The sequence below is a fragment of the Diprion similis genome, chromosome 7, assembly GCF_021155765.1.
Source record: "Diprion similis isolate iyDipSimi1 chromosome 7, iyDipSimi1.1, whole genome shotgun sequence".
Taxonomy (NCBI): Eukaryota; Metazoa; Arthropoda; class Insecta; order Hymenoptera; family Diprionidae; genus Diprion; species Diprion similis.
Genome location: NC_060111.1, coordinates 10896975 through 10911873, shown reverse-complemented (window position 1 = coordinate 10911873; position 14899 = coordinate 10896975). Strand labels below are relative to the sequence as shown.

Genomic DNA, 14899 nt, shown 5'->3' with positions numbered 1-14899 from the left:
TCAGAATGAACTGTTATGTTATGCACATACACATACGTATAATATGCACACGACACATACACACACATCCTATAAATGTCCTGCATGTCCAAGTCCAACAATAGGATATCCTATAGACATTGACGTGATCCTGGACTTATGTAGGATATCTTTAGGATATCGTTATAGTCCAGGATATATATGGGCTGTATAAGACACAAGTGGCATATCCCATGGACGTTTTGTGCTGTGTGGGCAGTTCCGTCACCAGCGCTAGCTTTTCCCCGTTCATCTTCCAATGCTCTCAGTCTGGTATCCAATTTGGAAAGAATTTCAGCGTTTCGAATCGACAGGTTCTGTCTGTTCTAAAATCTGTGTAGAAGGTGTCCAAGGCTTTCCCTGTGGTGGTATCCAATACTTTGATCATTTGATCAAGATTGTCAAGTTGTTTTTGCAGCAAGTGGAATTTACGACGAAAGATTTTCAAAGTTACAGCATTGTTTGGCTCCACGGGGTCAGCTATATTGCACAGTCTTTTGTTGCGTATATCGTAGTGCCCGTCCGCTGTTACGTGAAATCCGACACCCGGAGGACCTCGAGTGCTCGCAGCTGTGTTTTTGTTCAGCTGACGTCCAAACACGTCGACGCTCATCTCGTAAATGATTGCAGAAACGGCGTGAATTGATTAATAAATGATTCCAGCTTCCCGCAATTCTTCGAGAATCGACATAATTTCGTTGTTGTGACTTGTATTCCCAGCCGCTTGAGATGCCGTGAGCAAACGAAGACGTTCCACCAACTCGTTTGCGTCGTCCCAGAAAATGTAATCTGTTTTAACACCCTGTCGCGTAACCCAAGCCTGAGGTAGCAAAACACCTTTGCCCGTACGCTTCGATGACGATGGTGATGATATATTGATGTTGAGTAGCTCTGCAATTAGGTGCTTGAATTTGGCGCTGGGGGTGTTTCGGATAGGCTCGGTGGCGCTGTAATACTTTCTGTGAGCATTTGTTGCGAGAAGGATGTTCTTGTAATTCTTCTTGTCGTTGGGGGTAACGTGAACGCTGTTCGGCATCTTCTTGAACAACAACTCCAGCAAACCTTGAGTTTTCGGGTAGACTGTACTCCCTATGCGAATGGAATTGCGCTCGAAGCTTATCGGTTAGTCACCAACCATCAGCCCGGCGGTAGAAAGGTTCCGTACCCCGTATAAAGTATCCAGCTCGTTCTGTCTGTTTTTATCCTCGAGCGTTATAAGATATTCATCTTCTAATCCTGCAGATGATTCTGTGATTGTTTGATCCTCTTCATCTGCAGTTGCAAAAGAATCTTCAGCTTCAGATTCCATTTCGTTCTTCGGTTCATCCATCGTTTCAGTTTTGATTTCTTCCTTCACCTCCTGCTTTACAGGTTTCGTGTCTCGAGAGACGTTGACTAATTCCTGCAGCGGGGTTACCACAGGTTTGAAGACATCCTTCATTGTTTCCTGCAGCGACTCTTTTCCCGTCTTGAGGATTTTATGCTTCCGTCGAATTGCATTACTCGCTTGAGCAATACGGCGCAAGACTTCTTTTTCCTTCCGAATTTCCTGCATGTTGACACAACTAGCTCAGCAACGCTACTGTTTCGTTTCCCTCGATGACCGTGTACTTTATTCCTTTCTCATGTTTATAAAATTGTCGAATCCCTTCCTATATCGACCGTTGTCGAGCTCTCGATCCTTGTCGATCACGAGGAACCCATATTTGTCACCGCTCCAGCATGCCACACACAAGTCTTTAAACTCTGTGTACGTGATATCGGTGTTTACGTGATCGTTGTATACGTGTCTCAGGTTCATTTCGTCTTGTTTGAATAAGACCAGCAGGTTAGTGTTATCGCGTACGAGATGCTTGGGGATCCGCACGTACGTCTGACAAAGATAGAAACAGTCTATGTCATGATGTCTACCTATGCAAAAGTATGCGCGTACGTTGTCCTGCTTCTCGCACGCTACGTCATCGAATATCATGATTAAGTTAGGTTGCGTCTCTTTCGGTGCGATGACGTGCTCATGCTCGTTAAAGGGGAAGTATTCAACACCGTCGACGCTTTCAAGCACTTGACTGAGAAACTTGTATTTCGGTTGATTGAGAGATTTTGAGTAAACGTACAGGTTTTCAAACCTCAAACCGTTCGGATGCGTTATAAATGAGAACAATGCGTTGGTTTCGCCCCAGTTAGAAGGTCCACAAAATACCGCACGTACACTACTCGGTAACAGTTCACCGTGGCGTTTTTTCGGTTTTTCATTTTGCTGCGTATATTTGTCAAAGTTCACCACAGGTAGCTTGATCGATTGTGTCTCAAACTTCATCTCGAACGTGACTGCTCGATTTTCTATAAATGCATCGTTTATAAGGACTTTCCCTCAGTCGAAGAGCGAACATGATTGTGCACCCACGCGATCGTAAGCGATCCTCGAAAAAACGATCACGTGGGAGAGGATTGGTGAATAGCATCATCAACAAACTCCCTATCGAGCTACATGTTCCCGGTTACCAATACTGCGGTCCTGGTACAAAGTTGACGAAAAGACTCGCGAGAGGCGATCCTGGTATCAATCCTCTCGACGCAGCGTGTAAGGAACACGATATAGCATATTCGAAAAATCGTGAAAATCTCGAGGCTAGAAACGTCGCGGATAAAATATTAGCCGAGAAAGCCTGGAAACGGGTTTTAGCAAAAGACGCAAATTTAGGTGAAAAAGCAACCGCTTGGGCTGTAGCGAACACGATGAAGGTAAAAACAAAGTTAGGCATGGGTTGTCGAAAACCCAAGAGCGTTCCCTTGAACAAAATCATACGCGCGGCAAAGCAATCCATGATACCGAGCCACAACGCGAAAACAAGCATCAAATCTGCACTGAAAGGTGCTCGAGAAGCTGTGAAAAAAGAAGGTGGTAAACATAACGTGCGATCACCGCGCATTCTACCGGTACCCTCAAAAGTTGGTGGATTTCTACCTTTTCTCATACTAATTTTTGCCGGTCTAAGCGCTACGGGTGCATTAGCGGGGGGTATTGCAGGTATAGCAAAAGCTGTCAACGATGCGAGCGCGGCTAAACGAGAATGAGAGGAAAGTAATCGGCACAACAAAACAATGGAAGCGATCGCATTGGGTAAAGGTCTCCATCTCAAACCGTACAAGAAAGGTTTTGGTCTTCATCTTTCAAAAAACTAAATGTGACGCTACCACGCCGAGCGTTAACCAATTAAGATTTGTTGAAATATGCAAAACTTATGAAAATTCCGTATTTCCGAGGTATCTTTATGCGAAACGAAATGCCCAAAACGGACCGCGTAAAAACGAGGCAGCCGTCTTGACGATAAAGACGGTCCTGGGACACACTGGGTTGCGTATAAGAAACGTGGCAACGATGTCATCTATTTTGACAGTTTCGGTCATCTTCAACATCCGTTGGACCTCGTGCAATATCTCGGTGTTGGTAGCGTGAAATATAACGATGAAAGATATCAAGATTACGGTACGTTCGATTGCGGACGCTTGTGTCTGAAATTTCTGAGCGGTGAGCTATATAAACTTCGTACATAATTTAGTGAAGGCAGTCTAACACTTGCAGCCATGGATGATTCGTTTACGTTAACGATATCGGGAACGTCTTCGATTCTCGAAGCGCAATATTTCCCCCCGATCGAACTTGCTTCAGACAAAAATTACACTCTCGGTCTCGTTGAATTGTTAACCTTCAATTCCATTCCCAACGTTGACGCTGGCCACAATAAATTGTACATAGGTGATAAGGTAGTCACCATATCTACCGGCAGCTATGAAATTGAGGATATCGAAAAGTATGTTCAACACGCTGTGAAGAATGCAGACATTGAAATCAGCATCAAACCTAACAATAATACGTTATGCAGCGAAATCAAATGTAACCACGTCGTGAATTTTGAGCCTAGTGATTCTATTGGTCAGCTTCTTGGATTTACACTGCGTGTATTGACGGCTAACCAAACTCACCAATCGGATATGCCTGTAGCCATTCTCAAGGTCAACGCGTTGCGAGTCGAATGTAGCATTACAACGGGTGCCTACGTCAATGAGCGCAAAGTTCATACTATTCACGAATTTTTCCCCATCGTTCCTGGAGTATATCCGATATGGTGTGAGAGCGTGGCGGGTGGGGGTGTGTATGAGTGTGTGTGAGGTGCCTCGGGCACGCATGGGACGGCGGATGAGAGAGAGACAGTTGTCTCCCGAGCGCCCGGCAAGACGCCGCGTTCAGAATACCCGTACCTAGTATGTACATAATATAAACTATGTAAACTGTATATATTAAATAAAACTATGTGATCGGCATGTACGCTATGAGATAAAGACATATAATAAAAGATGAAGTGTAACGGACATAACATTTGGCGACGAGGACAAATCGGAAAAAGTGCGGGGAGCGAAAAAGTAGTGCAAATAAAAAGTGAAGCAATACACCTCATCTTGAACGACACGAGAAGCAGCAATCAAAGTGGATTCGTACGAGCAATCTACGCAGCACTATATCGCGAGAGGAAGCCGTGGCATCGAATAATTCGGCAAGTCGAATAGTAAATAAAACCGACGACACGGGCGGTCACGCGAAGGTAAACTCTGGGCACCCGTACAATAACATCAACACCTCAACGAATTTCCAGTATACACATGGACGATTTGAAAAACATCGACATACAGAAATTAAATAAAATCGAAGCTATCGAAATCTTATGTACATTTGAACCAGAATCAATATACAATTTGATAACGTTAGATGACATACGAGCTGTCTTACGTATCATACGAAGAACCCCACTAGAAAAAAAGAAGCAAAAAGAAAACATTCGCGAAATAGAATCAGACACGCAATACGAAATGGCGGAATCACTGGGGACATCGCTAGAATTCAACAAAAATAAGGATAGCTGGGACGAATATACAGAACGAATGGAACTGTATTTTATAATGAAGAAAATAACAGAGGATAATCTGAAGGTCGCACACTTACTAACGATGGCCGGAGCAGATACATACAGGCTCATTCGAGAGTTAACACTGCCTGACAAGCCAAAGGACAAAAAATACGACGATATCATCAAGCTAGTCGAAAATCATCTGTGTCCAAAAAAGAGTGCAAAAGTGGAGCGCTCTTTATTCAGAAAAACATACCAAAGGTCAGGGGAATCGGTAGCCGATTTCGTAGCACGATTACGAGAAAAGTCGATAAAATGCGATTTCGGCACAACACTCAAGGACAATCTGTGCGAACAAATAGCAGCAGGGATCCAGGACCACGATACAAAAATCGCACTCTACAGCGAAACGGATCTGACGTACGAGAAGGCGATGGAGATTGCCACAGCACGAGAGGCAGCAGTGAAAAATGCAGCTGCCACAAGCCGACCACAGCACAATCAACCAGTCAACCACATGAGGGATCAACAGAGATCTTCACCGTCGGGCAGTAAATATAACAAAAATGCGAATGAAAAAAAGATAAAACGTTGCTATTGTTGCGGATCAGTGAATGATCACTACACACGAGACTGTAAATATCGAGACAAAACATGTAATTATTGTAAAAAAGTTGGTCATTTAGAAAAAGCATGCATAAACAAACACGGGAAGAATAACATTTTCAATTCAAACAAAAAATCACATAATAACGACAAAAAAGTACAGTTGTTGCAAAATGATAGCGAGTCAGAAGCAGAAACTTCGGACAATGATAGCGATTTTCACATGATAGACTTTAAACGCATGCCAACATCAAGTAACATGAATAAAATCGTAGCCGAACCATTAAGTGAGAAAATCTTTGTTCAAGATGTTTTGATTGGAATGGAAATCGATACCGGCACATACGTTTCCGCAATTTCAGAATTTGATCAAAAAAAATTTTTCCCAAATCTTAAACTCAAGAAATGCGACCTCATGCTAACATGCTACGGGGGCATTCCCTTACAACCAATAGGCAAGTTAAATTCATTAAAAGTCACATGGAGAGATAACACGAAAACTCTCGACTTATACATTATGAAAGGCAAAGGCCCTATATTGCTGGGCAGACAATGGTTAGCCGCATTCGACTTATGGCCTATCAAACTCTTTCCAGAAGTACAAAATCACAAAGTTTTGAGCATTTGCAGCGAAGATATCAGGCAAAAAATGCTAGAAAAGTTCCCAATTTTGTTTTCGAACACTCAAGGTACATACAAAGGTAGAAAAATTCACTTAGTATTTAAAGAGGAGGTGAAGCCAGTACAAATGAAACCGCATCACGCGCCATTTGCGTTAACTTCAAAAATTTCCGACGAAATCAAACGTCTAGTCAAACTAGGCAACTTAGAGCCGGTAAAATGCAGCGCCTGGGCAACACCCATTATTCCGGTGCTTAAAAAAAACGGAGAAGTTCGAATTTGCGGTAACTTCAAATTAACAGTAAATCCTCAGTTAATTATCAAGAGGCACCCTATACCTTTAAAAGAAAAGATTTTCAACACGCTGCAAGTAGGTCACAAATGGTCGCAAATTGATTTAAAACACGCGTTTATGCAATTTGAATTAGACGATGAGTCGAAAGATGCACTAACAATAATAACACACGAGGGATTACACCGATACACGCGCCTAGGTGAAGGTGCAGCGTCAAGTCCCGCGGAATGCCAAGATATACTCGAGGAAATTCTAAACGGAGTTCCGCACACAGAAATTTACATAGACAACATTTATTGTACCGGCCGAACAGAACAAGAGCACATTGACATACTTACAGAAATTTTTTCGAGGTTAGAAAAAGCCGGATTACGGGTTAATTTGCTAAAATGTGATTTTTTTAAAAACGAAATAGAAATACTAGGTTTCAAGATAAGCGAAAAAGGATTACACGCAAGCCCGTCAAAAATCGAAGCAATAGAAAAAGCGCCAACACCTACTAACGTTAAAGAATTAGAAGCATTCCTAGGATTAGTAAATTTTTATGAGAGATTCCTGCAAGATAGAGCAGACTACATATGGCCATTATACGAACTGGTTAAAAGTAAAAAATGGTTATGGACAGATAAGTGTCAAAAAGGCTTTGACTGGGTCAAAGAGCAAATAATATCCGATAAGATACTAACATTATACGACCCTAATGTGCAATTGATACTTGCATGCGACGCAAGCGATATCGGCTTATCAGCCATCCTATCACACAGATTCCACGACGGTTCGGAAAGACCAATCGCATTTGCGTCAAAAATCATCCCAAAAAATGAACGTCACAGAGCCATAATAGATAAAGAGGCAGGGGCAATAATATTCGGCTTCAAAAAATTTTATCAGTACATTTACGGCAACGAGATTATATTAAAGACTGATCACGAACCCTTGAAGTTCATCTTCGGTAATAAGAATATGTCAACTATGATTCACAGCCGACTTCAACGTTGGGCATATTTCTTATCAGGTTATAAATATACAATCGAGGTAATTAAATCAAAATCCAACGGAAACTGCGATGCATTATCCAGACTGCCAATAAAAGACAAGACACATGTTTTCGAAAACGAATATACCTGCATTAATTACATTCAAAATAATTGTTCAATCATTGATTCTAAGACAGTAGCTACAGCGACATCTAACGATAAAACTCTGAGGAAAATAGTTCATTACGTAAGAAACGAGTGGCCAAAAACAGCGGACTTGTCTCGCATAGAGAATAATTTCTTTAAAAAACGCCACGAATTAGAAATAGAAAATGGCAGTTTAACATGGGGCTATAGAATTGTCATACCAGAGTCATTGCGAAAAGACATTTTGAAAGAATTACATTCGTCACACATGGGCGTAGTTAAAATGAAGCAGCTAGCCAGAAATTATTTCTGGTGGCCGTACTTAGATGAAGATATCGAAAATTTAGCAAATAGCTGTAAAATCTGCTTAGAGAATAGACCAGAACCGACGAAAACATCACTTACACCCTGGCAATGGCCGAGTACCCCGTGGTCAAGAATACATATCGATTTCATGGGGCCTTTCCACAATTGCATGTTTTTGATAGTAGTAGATGCGCATTCAAAATGGACTGAAGTGATAAACATGAAAAAAGACACAACCGCACATAAGCTGATTAAAGTACTAGACGAAATTTTTTCTAGATACGGTATCCCAAAGCATTTGGTGTCAGACAACGGTCCGCAATTGTCAAGTGATGAGTTCAGAAAGTTCTTGAAAATGTATAAAATCAAACACACGTTTTCTCCGCCCTACTATCCAGCCACTAACGGCGCAGCGGAAAACTTCGTTAAAACCGTAAAAACGAAAGTTGACAAAATGATCAAAGACGGATATCCTCTAGACTCTGCGATAAACAGATTTTTAATCGATTACCGTAACACCCCACACGCTACTACTAATAAAACACCATCAGAATTGATGTTCAAAAGGGAAATACGCACAAGATTCGATTTATTAAGATCCGACATAGTAGGCACAGTAGAAAAAAATCAATTTGACCAAAAACGATTCAAACACGGCAATAGAAAAGGCACATTCTCTGTTAACGAAATAATTTATGCCAAAGATTATCGCAAAGACACAAGTAAAAACTCGAAAGCCGTTATAGTTGAACAGCGTTCACCTGTCAGTTATAATGTACGATTTGACGACGGATTTGTAACAAAGCGTCATAAAAATCAGATTTTTCAGACCAGCTTAGGTCATGATCTTAGAAGAGGGGAAGGTGTAAATTGTGATGAACCTCACCGTAGAGATAAGAATACTACCTTAAATGACGAGGAGAGAAATATTGTTAGTGAAAAAAGTGATAAGTGTTTAAACGAAAATTCCAAAAGCCAACCAGAAAAAAGTGATTCAGTGAAGCGCAGATACTCAAAGCGCAAGTATGAAATACAAGGCGAGCAGCCGCGACGCTCTACAAGAATTGCAAAATTATAAAAATAAAAATAAAAATATAATATACAACTAAGTTCAAAACCTAGAAGAGGGGAGTTGGAGTATATCCGATATGGTGTGAGAGCGTGGCGGGTGGGGGTGTGTATGAGTGTGTGTGAGGTGCCTCGGGCACGCATGGGACGGCGGATGAGAGAGAGACAGTTGTCTCCCGAGCGCCCGGCAAGACGCCGCGTTCAGAATACCCGTACCTAGTATGTACATAATATAAACTATGTAAACTGTATATATTAAATAAAACTATGTGATCGGCATGTACGCTATGAGATAAAGACATATAATAAAAGATGAAGTGTAACGGACATAACAGTTCCACCGTGATATAAGATCGTGGAAGTGCCGTCGCACGTCATTTATCTTCCGATCACCGTAAAGACCATAGATCACATACAGCTTCGGTTAGTAGATCAAGACGGAGACTTGGTTAATTTTCGCGGAGAAGTTATAACTGTGAGACAGCACATCAAATCGCAATAAAATATGGGTATTGTATATAACAGATTACCCAACAAGAGTTATATTAGTAAGGCGGCATGTCCCGATCAAGTCAGTCATCGATCGATTCCCAAACCGTTAACACGTCAAAACGTGGAATTCCTGATAGCTCTGGGTCTAAAAGTGACACCTTTTGGAAGAGGAATTTCCAACGAATAAAACTGCGGTTCTGCTGTTTCGTTGTCTGCTACGTACCATGGAGGAGGAAATCTTGAGCATTCAAACACCCGTCGCCTTCGATGAGTCGATCGCTCACCAAGAAATACATGCACACAAGCCGTATGCGTCATCAACTTTTAACAACAGCGACGAGATTCGCATCACCGTTCAGCATCAGGATTTATGCATATTACCAAGCAAGAGTTCGCTGCATATCTCGGGAAAATTGGTCAAATCAGATGGCAGTCCAGCAGCGGTTACAACCCTGGTCAATAATGCCATCTGCCATCTGTTCGAAGACGTACGGTACGAGCTAAACGCTGTAGAGATTGACAAATGCAAAAACGTTGGTCTAACCAGTCTGCTGAAGGGTTTCGCCTCGCTCAACCCTGGTCAGAGTTGGCTTATGGAAAACGCTGGATGGCTCGATGTTCGAGAAACGAAAAAATTAACTAACGCCGGTGGTAACTTCGATGTGGTTATTCCCTTGAGCATGATATTGGGCTTTGCCGAAGACTATCGCAAGATCATCGTCAACTCGAAGCATGAGCTGATTCTCACAAGATCAAAGAGCGATTCAAATGCCATTGTTCAAAATCAAGACGAAGACTTTCGAGTCGTGATCGATCAAGTGGAATGGTTAGTACCGTACGTGAAGCTTTCGGATCAACGAAAAATTGCTCGGTTGAATTTCATCGAGAAAGATACACCTGTCTCCATGAGCTTCCGCAGTTGGGAGATGTACGAATATCCTCTGCTACCGGCAACCACGAAACACGTGTGGACTGTAAAAACGTCCACTCATTTGGAGAAACCGCGATTCGTTATTCTCGGTTTTCAAACGAATCGAAAAAACAAAGCCGACAAAAATGCCAGCCATCTTGATCACTGTAACATCACCGACGACAAGCTCTTCTTGAATTCCGATTATTATCCGTACGGTAACCTGAACCTGGACATGAGTCATAATCGCTTCGCACTGCTGTACGAGATGTATGCCAACTTCCAGGCTACGTACTACGGCAAGGAACCCGAACCTTTGTTGACAAAGACCGAATTTCTACAGTACGAACCTCTGATATTCATCGACTGTTCGAAACAAAACGAGGCTCTGAAATCTGGACCGGTTGACATTCGTATCGAATTTGAGGCTAAAAATAACTTTCCCGCCGGTACATCTGCCTATTGCTTAATTTTACACGATCGTATAATCGAGTACAATCCGCTGAGTGGTGGGGTGAGAAAATTGGTCTAAAAACCTTGAAGGCTGCGATTTTCGATTCAGTCTTATTCACGATGGAGTTCATAGTTGACGTGCAAGGATTCAACAGACCAGGCCCTGGTTTTACGCCAAAAGAGTTGGCAGTTATATCAGTCAACGAAGAAACTAACCCGTCAATTTTTTTCTTCCAACCGCCGTACGATTGGAATTCTTTACTCGCTCCATTTAAGAGCGAAAATTTGTGGCTGTCACGGAATTATCACGGGTTATCCTGGGAAGGCGGTGATGTACCTCTCGAGAAGCTTAATTTCACCGTCGAATGCGTGTCGCTGTGTGACGCGTCAACGGTTTAGAATGGAGAATCTTCTAGAACTTTCTGGAAGCTATCAACGCGACACGTGCGAGGATTCTTGTTCGAACGTTGGAGGATTCACGGGGGTGCGCTCGAACGTTTGAGGGTTCGCGGTTGCGCTCGGTAAGGCAGATTCTCGATCCCGCTCGATCACACTCGATAAGCATGGTAAGGGTAAGATCTACGGTAACTGACAGAGCACTTCTTACCGACCGGCATGATTTCTTACCGACCGGCACGTCAATTTAGAGAATTTCTTACCGACCGGCACGCCAATCTAGGGGATTTCTTACCGACCGGCACACCAATCTAGGGGATTTCTTACCGACAAGGATCAAAACGATGGTAACCCCTTACCGACAAGACTCAAAGTGATGGTAACGCAGAACGCTGACGGCTCGCCGGAGTAGGGATAACCTTGATGGGTTTGCGTCCGGGCTGGGCGGGGGCGGGGGGAGGGTGCTTTGCCGGTAAAGTAAGTATTTCTACGCAGAATCCCCCTTGTATTGCTACTAATACACCTCAACGCAATGCATAGCGTAGATTGTATACCATATTTGAAAAAAAAATAACAAAACTGTTAAACCAAGAACACGAGGATAGCACTCGCACAGCTGAACTGGCAAAAACTATAACCATTAAGATTGGGGCATGATAAGACGAAATATTGACGTCTCGATAGGTCTTGATAATGGTACAATAGGTTACGTAATTTCCGTATCTCAAGATATCGACGGGCGCGAAATAAAGTCGGTAAAAATTGCTTTAGCATCGGGAGTAGAATATTCTATCGAAAGAGCATCGACGAAGTTTGAAATAATGAACGGTGCATATATATTCAGGGATCAATTTCCACTGTCTCTCAGTTACGGAGTAACCATTCACAAAAGTCAAGGCTTGACTTTAAACAGCGTTGTTGTAGACATTGGCGAGACTATATTCACTTCCGGACAAGCATACGTCGCTTTGTCAAGAGTCAAATAACTCGAAAGATTAAATTTGATAAATTTGAATCCGCGGTCAGCGAAGGTTCAGAAATCGGCACTTATAGAGTACAATCGGCTCAGAAAGCTATATAAACCGGAATTGGCTGAAATCAATATTACACGTGTACTGCAATTATTAGTCAAAGACGCTGTATGGTCGCTTTCAACGTATGTACAAGAAATACAAATAGGACAAAATAGTGACGCATTACAAGACTCCTCGCAAACCGTTTTCGGCATCGAAAATGTCGACGGTGTTTCTTGTTACGCCAACGCCACTCTCCAGTGCCTGTTTCATTGTCCAAATATTTTATGCGAGCTGATCAAACTGAATAACAACGATGCATTAGAGAAATTAGCCTATTCGTACGTCAAAAATAGAACTAAATTAAATTCACTCGCAGTTCGAGAGTTGGCGGGCGGACATTTCCAAGAAGAAACACAGCGAGACGTAGCCGAATTTTTAATGGCACTGTTAGAAAAGTCTAATACTGTACGTAAAGCAATCGAACATCAGTTGATCACAGCTACTAGATGCAATAATTGTGGCACTAGCTCGGACAACACACAGTCGAATCACATATTAGCTCTACCCGTTACAGACGCACCAGGTGCCAAGTTTCCCAAAAACCTACAGGATTTAATGAATACTACTTTGTCACGATGGTCAAGAATTGACAGTGAATGCGAAAACTGCCACAAAAACGATAGACTACATAATTATCGTGCAGTTAATGGTATTTTCTTATCAAGATGGGCATGCAACGAAAATTCTTAATTTTAAGGTAAACGCGATACCTACAACAAAAGTGTCGCTTGCCGGTGTCAAATTCAAAATAAGTAGCGCTATATTTCACGAAGGGGAAAATCTCGATCAAGGACACTATACGGCAATGCTAAAAGACAAAGCCAATAATTGGTTAAATATTAGTGATACGGCGGTTCGTAAGCGAATCTGGCCACGAGGAGCTTGTGACGTTACTTTTCGGGCTGCGACCTTTCACGCCACAAATGATTTCGAGATTTATTATAATGAAAATGCGATATAAGGATGGTAAGAATATTAAATGAATATGCAGAAATTACGAAGATATGTTCACTGGAAAGGATCCCCTTTATTTAAATTTGATCCGAGAAAGTATATGCAAGAAAAAGCAGCGGGCAGATTTCAATAAATAAGACAAAAATAAATAATTATTCACACTCCTTAAAACACGCCTACGTTAAATTGTCAAAGATATAAAGATGAGACTACTTACCGTTCAAATGACTCTAAGTTGAAAAATGACTCGACATTGAAAGATTCTAAGTTGCGGCAAGTAATCTATTTAAAGTAAAGACAGTATTATAAGTTGTTCGCATACAGTAAAATGACGAATGAATGAATGTGGCACAGGCACCTACGATTCATTCATTTGTTAACTTAGCTACGATCGTCCTGGTGAAGTGGATGGCTCCGAAAATGTTGGATGGTAAAGAATGTTGGAAGAATCAATAGTTGGTCGTCACCAACTATCGATCTTGACGTCTTGTTGCTCCAGGATCGATGATAAGTCTCAAAGGTGGATGTTGAAATGGGCGGCTGATGCGCTTGATGAGCAAATTACCTTGATTTATAAACTCATTGCACGAGTTTTACGAAAAATTTATACTTTGGTCGCGCGAGGCAAAAATTTAGCGACCTGTCGCTTCGGCGTCTTCTCGCAGAGAGCGAGATCCACCTGTCCGCCGGATAGGCGATCCGCTATCGACCTCTGATTTGCTGTTCTGGCTCATCACGTTTTGTCGTGATTGGTGTTGAATTTTGGCGCCGAAGTTTGATTTGCCTTTATATCGTCACAAGCTAAAAACGCTTACATCTTTGTACTAGAAAGAATACCTTAGCTACATACGCGATTTGTTAGTGCTACTGATTACACCTAACACCTAACCAATTAATAATAATATGCCCATTCACAATTACAAATGTATTATAATAAGCATACGTAGTTATCAACATAAAAATGATCAAATCTAGACATTGCAACGTAATTATTATTTAAAAAGGAAAATAGAGATAATTCTTGAGGGAGGGATAATCACGCTACCCTACGGCGCAGGTACTGATCTGATCACTGAATAAGACGATGATTAGAAAAAGAGATAATTGTTGGGCGTCAGACGCAGTAGCGTCAGAGATACGATAATTAGAGAATACGATATGACGAAATAGATCAGATTCTACGACGGTTTTGCACAGCTCACTCAGCAGGTAAAGATAATCGTAGAGGGGATGGGTCGTATCCAATTCGATAAAACACAATATTAAAGAAAATGGTAATAGTATCAATTGTATTGAAAAGGCAAGTAGAGAAATTCAGGTACAGCCAGAGATAAAGCGAATTCAGAGATAGCACGGTAGCGATACAATCATTCAAGTAATTTAGCGGTATGAAGCGGGTGATCGCGATACTATTACTCGGTATAACAATCAGCAAGTTTACAAAGCAGATAAGAAATAGGCTAGCATGCAATGCACAATCTAAGGTTCTTAAACTAATTGTCACCATTCAAATCAAATAGCAAAGTATGGCGAGAAAAATATGATCACATAGAAATACAGAATAATCGCAGCAATGTGTAACAATAATGAGGCACGATAATAGATAGAAGATACGAAAATACAATTGGCAAAAGAAGGCAAGAGATATTATAGTTAGTCGAAAAGCAAAAGATATT

General features: G+C 41.7%; 3 protein-coding genes across 3 annotated transcripts; 2 read left to right on the top strand and 1 right to left on the bottom strand.

Moving 5' to 3' along the window:
• Positions 1 to 664: 664 nt before the first annotated feature.
• LOC124407973 lies at positions 665 to 1573 on the bottom strand. The gene is made up of 2 exons (XM_046884584.1): positions 1150 to 1573; positions 665 to 1107 (listed from the first exon to the last, which is right to left on the bottom strand). The coding sequence occupies exons 1-2, from the start codon at positions 1571 to 1573 to the stop codon at positions 665 to 667; spliced, it is 867 nt and encodes a 288-aa protein (XP_046740540.1).
• A 2801-nt stretch (positions 1574 to 4374) lies between these two features.
• Positions 4375 to 9621, top strand: LOC124407972 (uncharacterized protein K02A2.6-like). The gene is made up of 5 exons (XM_046884583.1): positions 4375 to 4571; positions 4671 to 8897; positions 8985 to 9048; positions 9295 to 9365; positions 9468 to 9621. The coding sequence occupies exons 1-5, from the start codon at positions 4375 to 4377 to the stop codon at positions 9619 to 9621; spliced, it is 4713 nt and encodes a 1570-aa protein (XP_046740539.1).
• A 37-nt stretch (positions 9622 to 9658) lies between these two features.
• On the top strand, positions 9659 to 10876 carry LOC124407971. Its single transcript, XM_046884582.1, has one exon. The coding sequence runs from the start codon at positions 9659 to 9661 to the stop codon at positions 10874 to 10876; it is 1218 nt and encodes a 405-aa protein (XP_046740538.1).
• The last annotated feature ends 4023 nt before the right edge of the window (positions 10877 to 14899 follow it).